We start from the raw sequence: 20,145 nt of genomic DNA, 5'->3' as shown, positions 1-20,145 counted from the left end.
TCACACTCCACCAGTATTTGCAGCCATAAGGCGAGTTCATTATGAAATGTGCAGAGGGATAAGAGTACAAAAGAGATACCGTATTTATTTGATTATAAGGCGACCTTGAACAACTGCAAGGGTACAGTTTGAATAATCAAAAGCTTATTCATACTAGGTGGGATTGCGCAGAAAACCGAATAATGAAGTCCGGGGAAAAGAAAAATGAATTCAATCATCCTTATGCAGTCAGTGGCCAAGGAATATGCGACCATGCCGAGCACTACTATACAGTGCAGACATAGTGCAACAACAATGGATGCACACCAACAAACCCAATTTATGGTTCTGTCAAGGAATGGCAGTGTTGGATGAATGTTCCGTGCACACACATTAGGGCTGTTCTTTCTCATGCAAGTAGCCTGCAAGTGCAGATTAATTGAGCCATGCCTTTGCATACAATTATTGTTGCCCTAGTTGTAATTGACCAATTACTAGTAGCGACAATGATTCGAGTGTTTATTAATTATTAATCAAATCGTGTTATGTAACCAAGTAACGCATAATTCTCAGATTACTGACCTTGTATTGTTACTTTAAATTTGTTGTAAGTTACATGCTGCTACAAACCACATTGGATGTGCATCGATTACTTGAGACATTATCTGCAAATTTTTTCATTCAATCTCCAAAAGTAATGTTCAAAATCGTGTCTTGTTGGTGTCCAATGCTATACCTTCGTATTTCTTGGCACTGTATCGGTTGTTGCCTCCTGGGGCTGCAGTGTGTGTGTGAACAGGATAGCCATTTCTTTCAACCCCCCAGCGACGACGCAATGCCCCGAAAAAGTTATTATCAATGCCAGCCCTCACGCGCACTCCTTGGCTCAACCACTAATCGCTCGAAGACGACAGGAGGTGAAAAAGAACTCGCAACAAAGGGCGGCGCACCTCGGGGCGATCTCTCTGCTACTCGGCTCTTTTCAAATAAAAAGCCACCTGGAGGGACGACAAAGACGAAAACATGCTGCGGCGGTACAAAAAACACCGCAGCAGGCAGGAGAAAAGCGCGCAAAGGCAACGAAAGAAAGAAAAACAGCGAACGACAAGAGAGAGAGAGAGAGAGAGCGTGGACATGACGGCGGCGGCTGCTCGGCGGGCGGCCATGTTCTTCTCCCCGACGGCGCGCGGGAGGGCAGGCGGCTGCGGCGGCCATTCTCGCCCTCCCGAAGAGCCGCCCCCTCCTCCAACCCTCGCCGCACCGCCTCAAACCGGCTGCGCGCCCAGCCGCGGAAAGGAGGAGAGCAGCGCCTGTCCAGACGGCCGATTCGGCAACCGGGATCTCGCACGTGCATAACGGCGTCGAAAATCGCGTGAGCGTCGCCAGCGCATTTTAAAGTAGCGCACAAATCGCTGGGAGTTCCAGCAGCAGTGCGCTCGCAAGAACGTTTGCCTGCGACCGAGGCGGGGGATGCCAACGCGTGTGCAGGTGTAAATGCGTCGCTCAGCGGAGAGGCTAACTGCGCGATGCCAAGAACAGAGAGAGAGAGAGTCAACTTCAATGAAAAGGATGGCTCAGTGGCCTAAGTAGTAGGTGACAAGGAGCAAAAAAATAACAGAAGCGGGACACTATCGAAAGCGGTAGACGGCCAGGTCGGGTTCGAACTCCTCCCGCGCTCATTTTACGCCGCTTGTTTCGGGCCACGCTACGAGTGCGTCCGTCGAGCGGCTCGGGAGAAGATGCAAATGACCCCGCCGCACGTAATCCCCACCCTCTCGCGCCCAGTCTTGTTTGCTTCGCTGACGTCACTCGCCGCGTTCATCGATTGCCACAGCGCGCCGTGTGGGGAACAGAGCGTATAAAGAGACACGATAATGAAACGCCCTCACATAACGCCGCCATTGCCGGGGGTGCCCATTGGACTCGGCGCTAGTTCGCTACCGAATTACAAGCGAAGCACATGTGCACGTTTCCTTTCCCGTTTTGTGCTATGCCATCGATTGTCGAGCGGCGATTCGCGTTGCACTCGAGCAACATCAACCTTGTCATCACGACGCGGCGCTGATCTAGGACCGCGGCCCGCTTCGAACGCGTCTCCGCCAGCACGTTTCGTCGTCTAACGTGGTGCACCGAGACGTACGCGTGCTGCTGCTTGACGCCTGCCCACGTAATCCCGCAAACCGTCTCCTTGCAAGCGCGAGAGAGCGCGCAACTGCAGCGACTGCGCTGTCATCTTTCACGCCTGCGATAATCTCCGAGGGATTAATCTCCCGGTGCCTCAGACATCCATGGAGTAGCCGACACTTGAGCTAGCGTTAGTCCATCTCTCTCCCAACAATAAGCTTGTTCGGGAATAAAATCGCGTCCGCCAACCGCATGTCGACCGACTTCGGGGGTGCCACAAAATGTCGCCAAACGAACTCCCTACGGCAATGCGAACGTGCTGACCCGACACCACGAAGCAACGCGTCGCCGCGCCTGCTGCTGGACTCGAGCCGTGCCGCGCACTCTCCGGCATTGTTCCCACGAGACGCCGTCAAGGTCGGGGGGGGGGGGGGGGGGGGGGCAAATTACCACACCACCGAAACACGTTTCGTCTGCCGGTCGCGGAAGTCCCGCCTCCTTCAAGAAGCCGGTTCCAGAGGCGCACACGGCTGCCGCAAAATGAAAATGCAGAGCCAATGACGGCCCCTACAAGTTCCTTCCAAAGCGCTACAATTCCCTCTTGGCTGCAGGCACGTCAAACATTTCATTAACGCGTATCGAGGTTGAAAAAAATACCGTTGCCCTTCTCTTTTGAAATACCATTACCATACGTCAGCTTTGCATCTGATTGCGCGAGTGCCTCAATTGTACAACACAGTCAAACTTCCTTTGAGAGAAAAATGCATTTTTTTTTTTGTCAAATACGAATTCTAGCTCATCAAGCAATGGCTTTTCGTTTGAAATGTTAACGCTGTCACCCACTAGTTAATACTGCAATGGCTTAACTCTCAGCCTTGCGGGCATTTCCAAAAGAAAGAAATCGGTGCTAGCACATTGAATTCAGAGGGCTGTCGAGCATTGGAGCTACATGAAATAATGACTGAGGTACCAAACGAGTCCACTGTTTATACATAGGCTGCAGGTCTGATCAACGCTTCTGAATCGCTTTTCAGTTCACCAATGAGACAAATTTAAGAAATGGCCGCAAATATCTTAAAGGACACCAGGCCACATGGCAATTTTGCTGGTGCACGAGGTCGCGGGATCGAATCCCGGCCACGGCGGCCGCATTTCGATGGGGGCGAAATGCGAAAACACCCGTGCACTTAGGGCCCATTCACACTTGCGACTAGGCGAGGTTGCGCGACCAATTGCGACTGGCGACCAGAAAACTACTCAAGACGAACGATGTTCACACTTACAAATGCGACCGACGAGTCGCTAAACCGAAATGTATCACGATATGCCGTTCACGTCTGCTTGAAATGTCATCGCCGCGTAAAATAAGCGTTTGCGTATACGGACGTCCTGTTCCTTCGCATCTGATTGGTTCAGCTGTTCTGCGACTGCGGTCGCGCGACTGAAAAATCGAGCAGTGAGCGACTGGCCCGAAACGGTCGCATTTCGAGAAAAGCGACCATTTGCGACTACTTGCGACCAACTTGGTCGCGCGACCTCGCCTAGTCCGAAGTGTGAATGGGCCCTTAGATTTAGGTGCACGTTAAAGAACCCCACGTGGTCGAAAACTTCCGAGTACCCCCACTACGACGTGCCTCATAATCAGATCGTGGTTTTGGCACGTAAAACTCCAGATTATGGCATAGAAATGTTTGAAGTACGCGAGCCCATGATTTCAGGAGGCGAGATGCCGCCCCCCCCCCCCCCCCCCCCCGTCCAGCCTCCGCAAGCGAAATGCCTTCCCTGCGTGCACTTCCGCTGACGGTCGCGAAATGCCTTCCCTGCGTGCACTTCCGCTGACGGTCTCGCGCGCCGAGTTGCTGCTTGGGCTAGTTGGTTGTAACTGAACTTAGACGTCGTAACAAGCGCTGATGGACGGGAACACAAAACGCAATCTAGCGCCCGTCCAGTCTACTTGTCTCTTCTGGCAACCCCTGACTGGCAACAGTTTTTATTAGACAAGCACTGAGGCAGACGCAAGCGGATCAACGGGCACGATCGCGCGCTGGAGCCCGGTAGAAAATGGCATAGTTTCGTTATCTGCGCGCGCGACTGCACGATGTGTGAACAAGCAGACGAAACCATCTTGCTGCGGCACGAAGTAAAACAGACGCGGAACCATAGCCTCCTATATATATATAGGAGGCTATGGCGGAACTAGCGAGTCTGTTAGCCCGGTCCAGAGCCTGTTACTCGCAGACATTCGGTTTGTGGGTTTTTATTGCGTTAGCAGGTATATGGTCACTCCAGGCGCATTTCCGCTGCCGTCGCCGTAATGTTCCGTATCAGTGCGACAACATCACGGCTGTGTGCGAGTGAAAGCGTGCACACGCAGGGCAGCGTGGGGTGTTCTACTTCGGCGGCGGCTGAGCGCGAGCTCGATCTTGAAAGCGACCTGCGACGAGTACAGTCTAGGTGCGGTGAGTGCCGACAGCTTCTTGCCGCTTAGATAGCGTTGAAGCGAGAGGCAGCGCGAAGGTCAATTCGCTCGCTGCTGCTGCCGCTCTTAAGGCGCGGACACAGTCGGACGTAGCGTAAGCGCCACGGTGGTAAGCACACGCTACGTCACGTTGGCGAGAACAGAGTCTATAGACCTACACCATGTTTGTTAACAGCGGTAGGCACCGTCGATATATTTTAGGCCCTATAGCGACATCGCGTAGGCTCCGCCCAACGTTTGGCTCCGCCCCCGTTCGCCGCCACCGCTTGCACGCGCGGATGGCGCATTTTTTTTTTTAAATGGGGTGGGGGAGCTAAAACCACGATTTCATTATGAAGCACACAGTAATGGGGGCGCCGGATTAAGTTTGACAACGTGAGACTCTTTAATGTGCACCCAATGCACGTTCTTGCATCTCGCCCCCATCGGGATACGGCCGAACGAGACGCTAGGCCTAGCTCGTTGACCGCCGCAGTGACGGCCGACAGCGCTTGCGGCCTGGCCTGCTGCTCATCATAGTGCGCTTATTTTCGACAACACGATTAATGTGGGCTTAAATGAATCGGTTTTGCCGGTGTCGTTGGTGCGAATAACAAACGAAACTTAGTATTTGCAAGCCAGCCGAGCCGCCTCGCTGAGAAGGCCGGTGCTTCGGTTTCCGTCTGCGAGACGAAATGCCGTCGGGTCGTTGCTCCGGATCGCGCCAGTGGTTTAGTACTGGGCGCTGCTTTACGAAACACGCGCAAACTCGAGATAGCTTTTCTATTAAGAACTATTTTATGTTAAAAACAAGCTGTAGCCGATTTCTACGTCGCCGTGAGCGGCGATAGAAGTGATCGCCTCGGTGATGGGACCGGCAAGGTACCGGCCCTACGGCGACGCCGCCTGTGTAGGCCCGCGCAATGTGAGCTAGCTGTTGTACGCGGCCGTCCGATCGCTCCAACTCTGTACTAACACTGTACATTTTGTTTCGCGCTCGAAATTTAACTGACACGTTTAGGCGCGTTTATGACTTCCACACTGCAATAAACGCAGTTGTGACCCTGCTGCCTGCGTATGTGAACGTGTGACAGGATATTTACACTGCTGGTGGCTCAATTCTTTGAGATGAAAACAAATTCGAATGTGACGTGTTTTGTGGGGCATCTGCTCACTCGACCTACATTCAATGCTAATCCTAATCTAGCTTTCCCACAGTGCGGTAAGCATTTATAATGGCACGCTAATAAGGATCCTAAGATCGGCTAATGCACGCCAATCAAAATAAAAGAGAAGCTTAATTGTTACGAAATATTTTGAGCATAATGGTTTGGCATCATAATCCAACTTTCGCTTTTTACCGCGGCGGCCCATTGCTTGCGACTGTTTTCATCAACAGGAAACCTATGAAAACTTTAGTCTCTTGCGTATTTCGATGCAACTCAGCTCATCCACATACTGCGTTTCTTTCATTGTAAAATCGTAGAATAAAGACGTCACAGATGGAACTGCACAACCACCCGCGAAACCCAGGTAGGCGCGACACGGGCGGCGGCTCGGCGGCAGAGTGCCTACCAAGCGAAACTAAATTCCGACGACAGCGCCACCGCATTTTCGTGACGTAGCGCCGTGGTGTAGGTCTATAGTTGGACTCACTGGCACAGCCAACGTAACCGGACGCGCTACAACGTCGAGATGGCTCTTGCTCCATCCGCGCGTTGGTCGCACCGGCCTACAATACATTGCGCGCGAAGAAAGAACGGCGCCCCCGCCATAGAGTTAGTTAATAGAGAGCTTGTCCGGTAATCGGGTAAGCGGACCGGGCGTGTTAGCGGAACCGTAAACGTGAGCGGCCTGTATGGTGCTGCCACCTGGTGGCGCAGAAATCAGACAAAAGAAAACAGCTAATATTGCAGTAACCAAGTGTATTCTACTTCGCTGCTGGTGTAAATGTTCGACAGTGGCGTAATCGTGTTTCCGGCGAAAATTTACACCAGCAGAGAAGTAGAATACTCATGGTTACTGCAATATTAGCTGTTCTTTTGTCTGATTTCTGCGCCACCAGGTGGCAGCACCATACAGGCCGCTCACGTTTACGGCTCCGCTAACACGCCCGGTCCGCTCGCGTTTACCCGATTACCGGACAAGTTAAAGCTCTCTAATATAACCACCCCGTAACGCCCACGCATCGATATCGATGGCCGTTCAAGTTGGCGCGCGGGTTGGGGATCGCTCGGCGCATGCTCCGAACGTAGCAGCCGACGGTGCGGGCGTCTCGGCTGGCGTAAAGTCCCTACATAGGAAAAGTACCGCCATCCTTTGAACAACGCCGCTTCTCTCTCTCTCCTGTATCTCCGATTGGACGATGATAGCGCGCGCTTTAGGAGACGAGACGGCGTACCACTGCTACCGAGCCATACCAGTGCTGGTTCCATTTGTATGCCAACATCTGGCGGAGCATTAAAACGAGAAAACCAACGAGCACCCGGGCTTGCCTATATGAACATGCGTGATTGCTAGGCTATGTGGCACAACTGCGAGCATTCTACTGTAGTCCCTACCAAATGAAAGCTCTCACAGCTGTGTGGCCCGTTAAGAGTTTGTCAATGAACTGGCTACATGTAAACGAGTACTGAAAAAGTAATTTTCAAAAAGGTTTTTTTTTTTTGCACGTCCACACCGGGAGGACAAGAAAACTGGCTGGCCCTCACTTGATTGAACACTCGTTCATGTCAAGGCAGGCGCAAAGTGGGCATTTGTAGTAAAAGAAGCTGCTCCGCAAAACCTAGTCTGTCGTGGCTGACTAACGAGGCTGCCACCTTCGGCGACCTTACTACGTTGCAGTGCCGACAGATGGCGGCGCAGTCGGAACAAGCTGTGCGAGGCACTTACCCGAGGAATCTGGCGTCCCGACTTCTTCATCTCCTCGCGGTACCACTGCGTGAAGGTGATGTAGGCCGTGGTGGCACGCTTGGGCGCCGGCACTCCGTCCTTGTTCACCTTGGGCTTCTTGTGCTTGAGCTTGCCACCGGGGCCGACGACGCCAGCGCCGGCGCCCATGTGACCCATGTAGCCCACGTGGTGGTGGTGCTGGTGCTGGTGGTGCAGCGCAGCGGCAGCCTGCTGGTGCGCCGCCGGAGCATTCCCATGCTGGTGCTGAATGTGCTGGTGGTGGTGATGGTGGTGGTGGTGGAGCGCGGCCGCCGAACCTCCACCGCCGCCGCCACCGCCCCCCGATGACGCGGACGACGAGGTGGAGTTGGCGCTCGCCGTCAGCTGCGACATCTGGAGGCCGGCGGCAGCAGCCATGTTGGCGGCCATGTTGGCCGCCGAGCCCATGGACAAGTTGAGACCGGTGGGCAGCATGGGCAGTTGCGCCATGGCCGGGTGCAGCTGGCCGCCGCCCGCGGCCGACACCACGGCCGCGTGCTGCGCCATCGCGTGGTGGTAGTCGTAGTCCGCTGGGTCGAGGCAGCAGCAAAACACAACATCAGTGAGCGTTCGTCGCGACGCCGCTGTATGCACCCGGACATGCACTACGCAGGTGTCCTCTCGCACGAGACAACAAAGCGCAGTGTAAAAGAAGAAAGGGGAGGGGGATGCGCAATACCAAAGGAGGAGGAGACCCCTATTCACCTTTTTTCGAGTATAGCTCGCTGTTCTGGCGCCAATCATCAAGCTGCTGCCCAAAGTACTTCCCGCGACTTCCAGCTGGGTGTACACAAACGACAGGGTTGGAGCACGCATGACGCCGTCTAGCGTCAACAGAGCATACACACACACACACACACAAGCACCATCCACCACCAAATACTCGCTATGTAACGCAGAGGCGCGCAGCACTTACCCAGCTGTAACATGGCAGACAGCAGACGTTTTGTTTCGAGCTGCGAGAAGCGCTGCGCCCACAGCCGCTTGCGCGAGAGGAAGGGCAACAGTGGAAATCCCGATTCGGGAGGCGACGCCTCCTCGCTCAAGCACACAAAATGGACGCGCCGGCGGCGCGCGCCACTTTAATGGCCGCGCTGCCTCGGCCACCGCTGCACCGTTTTAGCGAGGGGCCGATCAATAAGGCCACGGAGAGAGAAATGGCGAACGACCCTTCCATCACTGCGGCCTCCTCGCTCGATGCCGGCGATGCAAAGCACGATCTGGATGGCGCTCACATCTTTCCACGTAACTTTTCAACAGTCTGTAATTGTGCCCATAGATCGTCAAGCTGCAGTAGATGTACCACCGTATTCTCCAGAGAAATTCAAAGGAGGGTCAACAGGAACAAAAATAATATGCCCGCAAATAGACTCCAGTACCCGCAAACAGCATGCCACCGTACCACCGGGAAATACCCGAGAACGCGTCTACAGCCGAACTGGCCTTCAGCGGCTTTACAGACAGCCCGCGCAGCGAAGATTACGCAGGCTCGGCAAGTGTTACGGCAAGGCGACGACAATAGCATGTCATGCGTGCAGTCAAAAGCTTTATGACAATAAACACGGCGTCTCGCTCCAGCGAGACGCACTCTTGCAGTTGATACGTTCAGCGGACGCACTCCCTCCTAGCGCTGTTGCCTGCTGCGGTAGTTGCATCACGGCATTTGGAATTAGGAGCGCGTGCGGATAAAGCTCTTTTATTGCGATAGCAATTCTATGGACACTCCAGGCGCACTTGCCGTCGGTGTGATGTTCCGCATAAAGTCCAAGGGCGACAACACCGTCGCCGCACGAGCGACTGAATGCGTGCTAGGGGAGCCAAAACCACGATCTGATTATGAGGCACGCCGTAGTGGGGGACTCAGCAAACCACCTAGGGTTCTCTAACGTGACCTAAATTAAAGTACTTATCACGGGTGTTTACGCAATTTGCCCCCATCGAAATGCGGCCGCCGTGGCCAGGATTCGATCCCGCGACCTCGTGCTCAGCAGCCCAACACCAAGCGCAAGGGAGTGGCGGCGGCATTGTACTCCCGCATCAACTGCAAAGTAGCGCCATTCTTAGATCTTGCCGCCCCGGCATTTCCTTCTCGCCGCCTCCTGTGGCCCACCCTCCTCCGCTCCGCCAGTGGCCAATCCGTGTCACGTGGAAGCACGCGTTGCGTTTTCGAATTTTTTGTTTTCTTTCCAGCGCGCTCCGACAGCCATTCTCGGACCTGTGCAAGAAACGTGTTAGGGACATGAAAAGTCATTGTGATGGCGTGCTGCAGCGCCTTCAGTTGCCGCATCCGACAAGGCGAGGGCAAAAGCCTTCTTTTTTTTTATGATCCGGCGTGCGCAAAAGCTTGCTGCACACTTGGCAATGCACCGCCTAGCATCGTCGTGCTGCTGCTTCCAAAACGGCTTTTTTAAAGGGCCCCTAAACCACCTGAATTACTGACGCTCACAAGCCGCAATATTTTATTATATTTGTTATCGCTCTTCGCAATAATTGTACACAAAGAAGAAAAATCCGCTGATATTGGCGGCGCCGTCGGCTACGATGCGAGCATAGCCGAGCCCGTCGTCTCCCGTCGGTAGCCGTGCACTCAGCTGCAGCCGATGTTTTCGTTGCCGGTGGCAGAGGCACGCAGCTCCGCGGTCGTCGATTGGCCCGTTGATCGTGCAGCGGGCGGGGCGCCGGCCGAACTGTCCTCTACTTTGGACACCTCTCGCGCGGCAGACTGGAGGCTGTATCGTCGTCCGCATATGTGCCCCTAGCATGGCTAGCGTGGACGTGCCTTAACCGGAAGTAGGCAGTGTTTTGAGAAGCGCGTTGGCGATGACGTATGTCACGTGACATTTGGAGCAGCAATCGGCGAGGAGGAGAGACCAGCCGTAGCGAAGGAATGAACGAAACGAGCGAGGGCCGTTTTTCGATCATCAAACGCGTGTAACTCCGCTATTACGGCACCATTTCGAAAAATTCTCGCGGCTACGTGTTCGTTGTAGACTCGTGCACAACTGCTACACCCCAACTAAATTTCGACCTCTGGGTGGTTTAGGGGCCCTTTAAGGCCAGCTACTGACTGGGCCTCTTCGATTATCAGTCCCTGACAGTCCCGGACTGCTGTGCCGCATTCGATTTTGCTCGGACAGCTTCCGAAGCTCCGCCCACTAGTCCCGAGTGTTGTCAGAAGCGCGTTCGTTTTTTCACGGACCGGAAGTTCTGGACTGCCCGCGGACTGTTGGAGCTGTCAGCAGATGTTTGCTCGGACAACCGCAAGTAGCTAGCAGACGACGGCTGTCTAAAAAAGATGCGTACGGTGTTTGACGCCATGTTGTGAAAGATTCCGTGTGCTTCTGCGTACTTTGCGCGCACCAGACGGCAACTACTGTGCATTGAGTTATCGCTTCTGTTACATCGGTGCTTTGTGTGCCATCATGCAAGATTTTTACGAGCCGTCTAATTGCTGTAGCTTTAGTCTTCGTGTTTTTTAAAGAAAGAAGCACAGTGATCAGGCGCACATGCTTGCTTTTCTTAATGTGTTTCACGAAATCTGTCATGCTCACTGCTATATACGTACGCAGTAAGCAGGCAAATTTTGCTTTTCAGGTAAGTAAAACTAGCGTACGTGCAAGGAATCATATATTGCATTCGGGTATTTCACGCCAGCTGGGTGGTATACAATAGGAGCTTCGCGGATTGCTGTTGACATATACAGTGATGCTACTGCGGACTTACGATTTGGAGCAATTTTTGGAGCATCAGAAATTTCATTTTGGAGCACTTTGGCGCAGGCAATTTGGCATTTTGGAGCAGCTTGGAGCACCTGATTTTTCACATCCTAAAGTATTTCCAAAAAGCGAGTTGCAATTTACATTCAATTACCTGAATAAGTCTTATGTTCTCACGAGAAGCTTCGTAAACATTTCCATCTATTGCAGATCTCGTGGAGAAAAAAAATGCACTTGTGTGCATGCGACACACACAGACACAAATTGATATCATTTCGTATATTGCTAGTTTTCCCAGATGTCATCGGTAATATCCAGAAACAGAAATGATGGACACATTGGCGGCACGCAGTTATAACCACGTCATGCTGCGCTTCAAATAAGCTACTAGCTGCGTTTCCGGAGTAGATAACGTCCGCCGATGAATCGCCAATTAACCTTGAAGCCGCGAACCTCGGCAGACGCCGCGTCGACGCCGTGCGTGGCACTGCTAAAGTCCCTGGAACCTGGAACTTTGAAAGTACCGAAACCGCCGGAGCGAGCGCAGGCAACACTGCGCGGAAAAGACGAGCAGCTCTTCCTCGGGTTTTCTAGGCTTGCTACAGTGAAGAACAGCACGATGGCTGCCGCAGTGGGCCGTGTGAAATCCACAAACCAAACCGCATTTCGTTTAGATAGATACGATGTAAATTACAAGTACAGTAGCCGACGGATTTTTCGGACTCCAAAAATTCGGATTTGTTGGATATACCGGACTTCATAGATGTGCCGGCAGGATTCCCATAGAGCTAATGCATTTTCGCGAGCGATTTTTCGGACGAATATAAGAGCCAATGTTCGATTTTCCGGACTAAATCGCTCGCTCCGCGCCACGCTACCGATCGCAACACTGCATTTGCTAGTAGATACAGCGTTTGACCGCTGGCGCCACGCTGCGCCGCTCGCGCGGACCGCGTTTCTAGGTGGTTCCGTTCGCCGAGGGGGCTCGAACGCAATCATATGGTTCGCACGAATGCAACGCTTGGAAGCGTGGTTGTATGGCTGAGTGGTTACGACGCTCGCATCGGGATCATGCGTGCGCGGGTTCGAAACCCGCCCTAGCTATACTTTTTTTTTCCTTAATATCACGCTTTCCCCCTTTTTTTCTCTGTTTGCCAGCGCGGTCGCTTGAACCGCGGTGCCATGGCGGCAGCCGTGGTACCGGGCGCCGACGCGAAGCGGCGGTCGTTGGGGTGTTGCGGAGCGCAGCGTAGCAACACCCCAAATAAAGAAATACTGCTCCAGTCAGGTATACGGTTCCCTCCCTGATAGTGAGATTATATTCGGATCATCAAAACAGTGATGCGTTTATAATACCACCGATCCCAACAGCAGGCTAGTCACCACCAGCCCAGCGTTTTCTCCGTCAACGCCTCCTCCGTTCCAACGGCGGCGGCTCGAAACATGGTACGCGCGAGCGGCGAAGCGTGGCGCCAGCGGTAGAGCGCTGTACCTACTAGCAATTGGAAATACGCTACCCGATCTTGGAGGCCGCCATGTTGGATTTTCCGCTGGCTTGGCCCCCCTGTATAGCCTTCAAGATCCGTACACGCACGCCATCCCCTTGTCTCCGAGGCCATGCCCGCTCTTCCTTGACCGACAAAACGTTCTAAAAAACTGCACTTGCTTTTTTTTTTTTTTGTTCGGTCCGTACGTTGTGTGCGGGTGAAAGCTTGCGAGGGTCAGCCAGCAACCGCAATTTATTCTCACGCACGCGAGAGAGGAAGGCGGCCGGAGGCGCGCGCGGACTTCGTTCGCTCGCGGGGCACGGGACAAGGCGGCGGAGACGGTGGGGAGTTGCATTCTGCCCTTGCGGCTGCCGACGGAGCTGCCGCGCAGGCACTGTATCTTGAAAGCGATCTGCTATGTGGCCGAAGTGTGCGCCCGCGATCTGCGATAGGTACAAAGGGCGTGCGCCGAGTGCCACTAGCTTCGTATGCGCCGTTTTACTGCGATAGCAATTATATGGACACTTCAACCGGATTTCTGCCGTCGTCGTCGCCGTGAGGTTCCCTATAGATAAAATCTTCGCCGCGCGCCGTATGCCCGAGCGGAAGCGTGCGGGGACGCGCGCTATCACGGAGAGCGAACGCACTCAATCTCCCACGCGCAAGCAAGGAATCGGGAAGCCAGCGCCGGAGGGAGCGGGGAGGGGGGGCGCACTTCTACTCTGCCAACAACCGCGCTCGTCGTTCGCTCGCCCGCACAGTCTCTTATCTCCACACGGGTCTGACCTTTATGCGCCGTGCATTCGCCGCTCAGTTTCCGTTGAAGCGATAGACCGCACGTACCTTCGCCCGTTGCTGCGGCGTATGCGCTTGTTGCCAGCGTTTTGACAGTCGTTGTCTGCAGTCATTCAGTGTGATCTATTCATGTTTGTTTGTGCGCGCTCACACCACGCTTGTTCAATCAGTTAGTAATAGTCGGGCCACATTTTCCAACGCACGCTACACATGCAATGCTGCCCAGGTCGGCAGTGCAGCGCTACAGGTGTGTCCCTTCGCGCGCGCTGCCCACGGGAAGCGCTTCTCATCAACACCACCGTTTCACACGCGCCTTCTCGTGGTCATCGAGTCTCTCTTCATGTCGGTCTACTTACGCCGCAGCACACCTGCTTACTTAAATAGCTCATGTTTACTACAATTAATATTGCTACCAAAGCCACTCACCTTACTTCGCATGACATTGCTGTGTTGCTATCGCATTCATTGCTTCGCCCTTAGGGCGAAACTGTGACTTTTTTTTTTTTCGAGGTTCGCGTTGAAGCGAGAGAATTGACAGCGCGAAGGTCAATATGCCCGCGGTCATCGAGATCTACAGACAACAGGGTCTACCTGCTGCGACAACCAGCGACCTCCTGTTCCCGTCGCCTCCCCACCTCCGAGCTCTCCACAGCCTTTTGGAGTTTGTGGAACTGAACGGAATCTCCGCCCATCGCTAAGCGCTCGTCCCTAGCAGGCCATCGCCTCCATCACCAGCCTCCTCCATGATCGGATGAGACTCTTGCTGCTTCTTCTCTTCCCTTCCTTTCAACATCTTTATCTCCTTTTTCCCCTTCCCCTGACGCTGCGCCGTGCTCCCTATTGGGCAGCAGAAATAAGCGTTACTTTCTTCTTCAATAAAATCACTACTACTCATCGAGCGAGATGTGTTCATGTAACCTGTGCGCGCGTGACACCGTGCTTATTTAGTTAGTAAGCGCATATTTACAACTTTATACGGCCGCTAAAACTAACATCCTTACTTCGTATCGCTGTCTATTAATTGGCTATCGCAATCGATGCTCCACCTTTTGAGCGAAAGTGCGACATTTTTCTTAAGCCGCTCTAAGCCTCATAATTTTTTTCTCGGGGGGGGGGGGGGGGGTTTCAGACTGTTTGGTTTTGCGGACTGCTCGATTTTTCAGTCCCCGCGAAGTCCGGAAAATCGGTCGGCTACTGCACTTGGAAAGTGAAGCATTCAACTGTGCGCCACCCGTTCTAAATGCAAAGCGATCCCGATGCTCGTGTGTCACACAATATTTTTTTTTCGGATGACTAGGTATCAAGCGCTGCCCCAAATCGTTTATACGCGTGGATATTATCGCTTTCTAACGTGGCTACTGATTTAACCGCACGAAATGTTTGATACAGATCTATTTCTACGAAAATAAACGGTCCCTGACTACAAGATGTTAAACCAGAATTAACCAGGTCATGTTCGTGTTGCTTTAAACAACACACGAGAAAATCTATATTTTATTTTCAACAATGACAAGTCGATCGATCTTCTCACTACACTTTTGCTATTTGTGACACAGCCGCCCGTATTCCGTCACTCTTCGAGCCACATTTTGCTCGGTTCTGAATATTTCTGAGCATCTCCTCGCTTTGTTTACTCAAGGCAAACCGCAGTCTTCAAAGCAAATGCGCGAAGAAGCTTTTCCATCACATTATGGCATTTAGGGAGTTCGATGAAATACTGCAAGGAGCTTCTCAGCTTTGCGATTTCAACAAGTTCACCAAGTGGGAGTGAACTTGTCGCTCTTTATCCGGTGCAGCCAGAGATAGCACGGCGCTTGCTGTCGCTCTTTCCGCTTAACTGGTATCGCGAAAAGCGCTTTCCCGGACTCCCGGCGGTTGCTGCACCCGAACGTGCAGCACCCGGGCATTTCCTTTCGTTTTGTTATAAGTCTACGAAAGTTACATATACACTAAATTATGCAAAATCTGACCTCGTTGATGACTCGTACGCGCGGCGTGTGCGAGCGATGTCTTTCTGCTTATCTCCTCCGGCGCGGCTTAGATCCGCCATCTATAGTGGAAAGTGATCACCTGACGGCAACTGACCAATCGGCGGCGCGGCGGCTAATTAGAGAAAAGGGCTGCGGTACTTTCCAGGTTCCAGTGACCTTAATAGGGACGTACGCGCTAGAGCTTTCTCGTCTCCTGTTTGCAGCTAAGGTTGCAACTAAGGCTCGCCCTATCGTCACGTTGAACGTTTTAATTCCCCGGTGGTGCAATTGGCGATAGACGTCATCAAATCCGAGACTGTTCGGCGCAGTTAGGCGCAATTTTCGTCGATTGTATCAGGATGGCGCAGTAAATCCCAATTGGCGCAGGAGTGGAATCACTGCATATATGTTGATCCCTTCTGCTACCAAGTTCGAGCGTTTGATTTTTGACGTTCAGGATTAGTAGGTACACGCGCTCTCTCACGCGTCGGGCCTTTAATTAGCAGACGGTCTCGGGAGCTTTGAGGATGTAGGCGGGTGCTTTCTGCATGAACAGCAACGTGGCACGACCATGATTTCGGAGTCTCTCCACAGCAATTTTAGGGCCAATGAATTTATTACACCACCACCACGATTTTGCTTACGTCCGTGTGGGAATTCCACTTGAATTTCTCAGGCAATGAGCTGGCTAGCGCGACGTAATAAACTGCGCTTTGATAAAACGTTCTACGCGCTCAGGCTACGATTACACTGTACTAGCTTCATGGTTGTGTCGGCGAAGTACGCCTCTGAGACTGCACCATTTCGGAGGCCACGCTAATAAAAACGCTGGGTAGGGGGCTATCTACGAGTAGCAAAGAGCAGACGACGGCAGCCAGGAGAGTGACTTCCGGTCGCGGTGCTTCGACCAAAATCCCGGACAGTCCCCGACAGCTGGATCACGTCGCGCTCTTCTGTCAGGGCTAGTGAGACCGGAAGCCGCGGACGGTTTGCGGACAGTCCGGGATTGCATAATCGAATAGGCCCACTGACGAAGCAAAATCTCGCTTCAAAAGACTGCTCCGCAGGGCTCGATCGGAGTTTCCCGCGGATTTCCTCTGGTAGCGCGTTAGCCGTCGTCTGCTACGGCCGCATGGGTGGCGCCACTGTCGAGATCGCGCTGGCCGCGCCGAGCGGTACCGTGGAACGGAGGGAAGTGATTGGCGCTACTTTTGGACATTCATGGGCTTTACCTTCGAGATGTGCCAACACAACCTAGATAGCACAAGGCCTGCGTACTCCGATCTATGACGTCCATGCTACCTGGCCCGAAATTTCCATTGCCAAGGCTGGCGTGACGAAACGATGACGTCAAAATTACTGTTGCTCACGCGGGAGCATCCCCATTAGATTCTATGACAGTCGGGCCAGTAGCATGACGTCATGATCGAAGTGCGTCGTCTGCTCAGCGTCTACTTGCCATCCATGCTCCATGGTTGGCGGATTGACGCAAAAAGATGTTTCGACGCCATAAGCTGCGTTTGCAACAGCAGGGCTTCGCTTTACCTGCACGCTTTCCCCGCAGTTACCTTAGCAAGTAGTACGGGCGAATGCCCTCGAAAATGTTAACCTGCGCCACAGCGTCTGCTCGCTACCATCATCACGTACCAGGCTAGAAGAACAGGATACTAAATGATGCAGTGTTAGGCTTTTATAGCATTTGGCGTCGTCAACGCATCCCCAATGCTGTGGGCGCCAACTAGAAATCAAACTAGTTTTATGGCTCTATGGCAGCGCTGCCATGTTGCCACGGTTTGGCTATACGCTTACCGCCACAGTAATTCTCGGTATACGACGTGATTGCGCAAAGGTCCTAACATGTCACGTACGGTATCATGTGTACTAAACTGGGGGAGTGGGTCCAACGAGGGCTCTGCGCTGAGGCATTTTTATTGCAAATCCAGGGAGCGCCACTTTGTTCCGAATGAGCGGCCCCGCTCGCCGGCCGGACGTTTGTCGCGACCCTACCGCAGCTGCATGGAACTTTGACAGGCGCGGCGGTAACACACCAATCTATTGCAAATAAAATGGAAGAGCGGTGGAAAGAATGCAAACGACGACGGTGCGCCGAGCAGACGACAGCTACTCAGTCAATGAGCGCTGCCGAAACAGCCGGAGATTCAGAATAAGGCGACGGCAGCGCCGCCACAATTTCAGTTTTTTGCTCACCCTCGGCGCTTGCCAAGGCGTCCGCTGGACCCTACTCACCCATTCTACTACCCTCTAGCTACCGTATTTGCGTGGTTTACGTACATTACTTAAAACATGGCAGCGGTCCCAGTCGCCCGCTTACAACTGAATGTGCGGTTGTTGAATTCACTTCATTCCTAGCAAATGACTGTTCACGGCTTTCGCTTAGTCTCGGGCCGCTTCGACGACAGAATATTATGGATAACCTTATGGCATTTTCGAGATCGCTTCTCGTTTCGAACGCGTCTAAGTTTAACGAGAGAAATTTTCTCCGAGTGCTAGCGGCACCTATCGGTAAAGTAGGCAGATTAGAGCGACGACGGCATATGACCTCTGAGATGAGATTTCGGAGGTTATGGTAGACAGCTTGTATTGCTTGTCTGTTTCGCTGCAGATCGGCAGTCATGTGAAGTAAAAATAGAACGCGCTCCTGCGCTGCCTATCGCACTTTCCGGACACACGCAGATAGAATTGTATGCGAAATTCAAACGTAAACTACGCTATACTAAAGCTCTCTTTCTGCAGAGTTCGTTTGCGGAACGGTAACGCTATTTCCCGTAACCCCGCTAACGTTAAACCGCGTACGCCTCCTCGTGCCTTCGGCAGTGTCTACAACCAGCTCAGTGCGAGATAGGCGCTGCTCTTGGCGCGCTTCCTCCGCTAGCGCTTTGACAGCGAGTGTCCGCGCTCATCCAGTGGGATGTGCGCGCTGTGCTTGTTAATTTCGTTGGCAAGCTTGTACGGCCGATACTGTGCCTTCATTTGCTATCGCAATCGATGCTTCGCCTTGCGGGCGAAACTGCGGCTTTTAAATGCGAAGCATTTCTTGGCGAACATTTTTCACTTTATAGCTATAGCGTACTAGAATATGGAAGAGTGGGTCGAACTGAGGCACGGCGCATGCTTTCCTGTAAAGCCGAAAACATCGGCGGCCCTACGATCGAATTATACATTCCTGCTCTGACGCTCATGATAACGGTAAATTTTCTCGAATTATGCGGTCTAATCGACGCGGTAAGATAATTTCTGGGTCACCATGTCACCGCAGACCGCTATCAACCCTGGTCTGGCATAACGTAAAACTGTTCCAATCTGTTTTTATTGTGATATATGGACCCTCCAGGAGTGTATTTCTGCCGTCGTCACGAGTGCAAAGGCCGCACGCCGCTAGTGAAAACGTGCGCCGCCGATGGCGGCTCAACATCGCTCACGCAAGGGTTCAAAGCGGGGAGGGAGGTTGCTGCGTAAGGCGCGGCCGCGAGATCTTGAAAGCGATCTGAGGCTCTATTCTGGACACGCATGGCGGCTGCACGGCCGCCATTATCCGCCATCTTGGCTGTCCAGAGGTCACGTGTTTTGAAATTTGTGCCGGGAAACGGAAATCTTGCAAAATGCAATTTTGCGTTCTCGTCAGAATGACGAAACGTGACGTAGAGCTGCAAGTTTTATCGACTAATACTTTTTTGTGGCCCTTGGCACCTATATTGCGACTTTAGCGCTTTAAAAAGAAAGTGGACGGTAGCGTGCAGAAGCCCGTGCAGCGCATCTACAATTTCGCGAATATGTGGTGGCGTTCCAAGATAGCCGGCATGTCAGCTTGTTAATTGGCTAAAGGAATATCCCGCGAGGAGCGTCACAGGAAGGGCTGTTTCGTAAACGTCAATTTGACGTTGCGCTGGGCCACCATTGCAGAGATTTTCCGCCATAATTTGTGGTGCGACGAGCCGCGCGAATTATGGTAATGAGCGGCCATATGCAACGGCAGTGGAGAGGCATGCGTATCGCCGCATTTTCCCTGTCATTTCGGGCCATAAAAATCTTTTGTTCACAACGCGCGTTCATATTTGCATCGCTTTCGGGTGGTGTTGGCATTTGTGTTTTGCACCATCATTTTTATTAAAAACACGTTTATTTGAAATAATATTCGTTGAAACTAGCAAACTTTCTGCGACATTTCGCACTTTTCACTATTGTGTTTGTATTGTAATCAATATTAATGACTTTTCGCATCATCAAAGGCTATGACAACGGTAACTTTTTAATTTACAAAAAAGAAATGTACGCAAGACGGCGCCTTGAAGTTTCCTCTCGCGGTGCGAGTAAGCAGCGAAGTGCACAAGAGATGGCAGTGCCGGCGTTTGCGTCGCGCTCAAGCGGATACCTGTGGCGCGCGCAACGCTATCGATGATATTCGGCCGCTTCTCAGCCAGACAAGTCGGGCTGAGTCACTTGCGGATCACGAGATAGCGATAATGCGGCCTAGAGCGTGCGCTCATCATCACTGGTAGGTCGCGTGTGTTGTCTCAAGGTAGAAAGCAAGCGCGTGGGCGCCGATATACGATGACTCATTCAGTTTCCCGAGGACACGCATCCTATCTAATGAAGCAGACGACAGCCTGCGCGTATGCAGACGACGGAAGCGAGAAACGATTTTGATGGAATAATCGTAAGCTTTG

The 20,145-nt window shown here is 52.7% G+C and overlaps 1 protein-coding gene across 4 annotated transcripts in view; it reads right to left on the bottom strand.

The window, feature by feature from the left end:
• Nucleotides 1–20,145, bottom strand: part of LOC119461864 (high mobility group protein DSP1) — a 70,061-nt gene that overhangs the window by 36,950 nt on the left and 12,966 nt on the right. For all 4 annotated transcript variants that reach the window (XM_049672742.1, XM_049672743.1, XM_049672744.1 and 1 more), the window contains 2 exons: nt 8,198–8,272; nt 7,454–8,022 (listed from right to left, as the gene is read on the bottom strand). In XM_049672742.1, the coding sequence (XP_049528699.1) occupies nt 7,454–8,022; nt 8,198–8,272 (644 nt within the window). The remainder of the gene's footprint in view (nt 1–7,453; nt 8,023–8,197; nt 8,273–20,145) is intronic.

Source organism: Dermacentor silvarum, chromosome 8, assembly GCF_013339745.2.
Source record: "Dermacentor silvarum isolate Dsil-2018 chromosome 8, BIME_Dsil_1.4, whole genome shotgun sequence".
NCBI lineage: Eukaryota > Metazoa > Arthropoda > Arachnida > Ixodida > Ixodidae > Dermacentor > Dermacentor silvarum.
The sequence above is the reverse complement of the archived record's forward strand: the minus strand, read 5'-3'. Positions and strand labels throughout refer to the sequence as shown.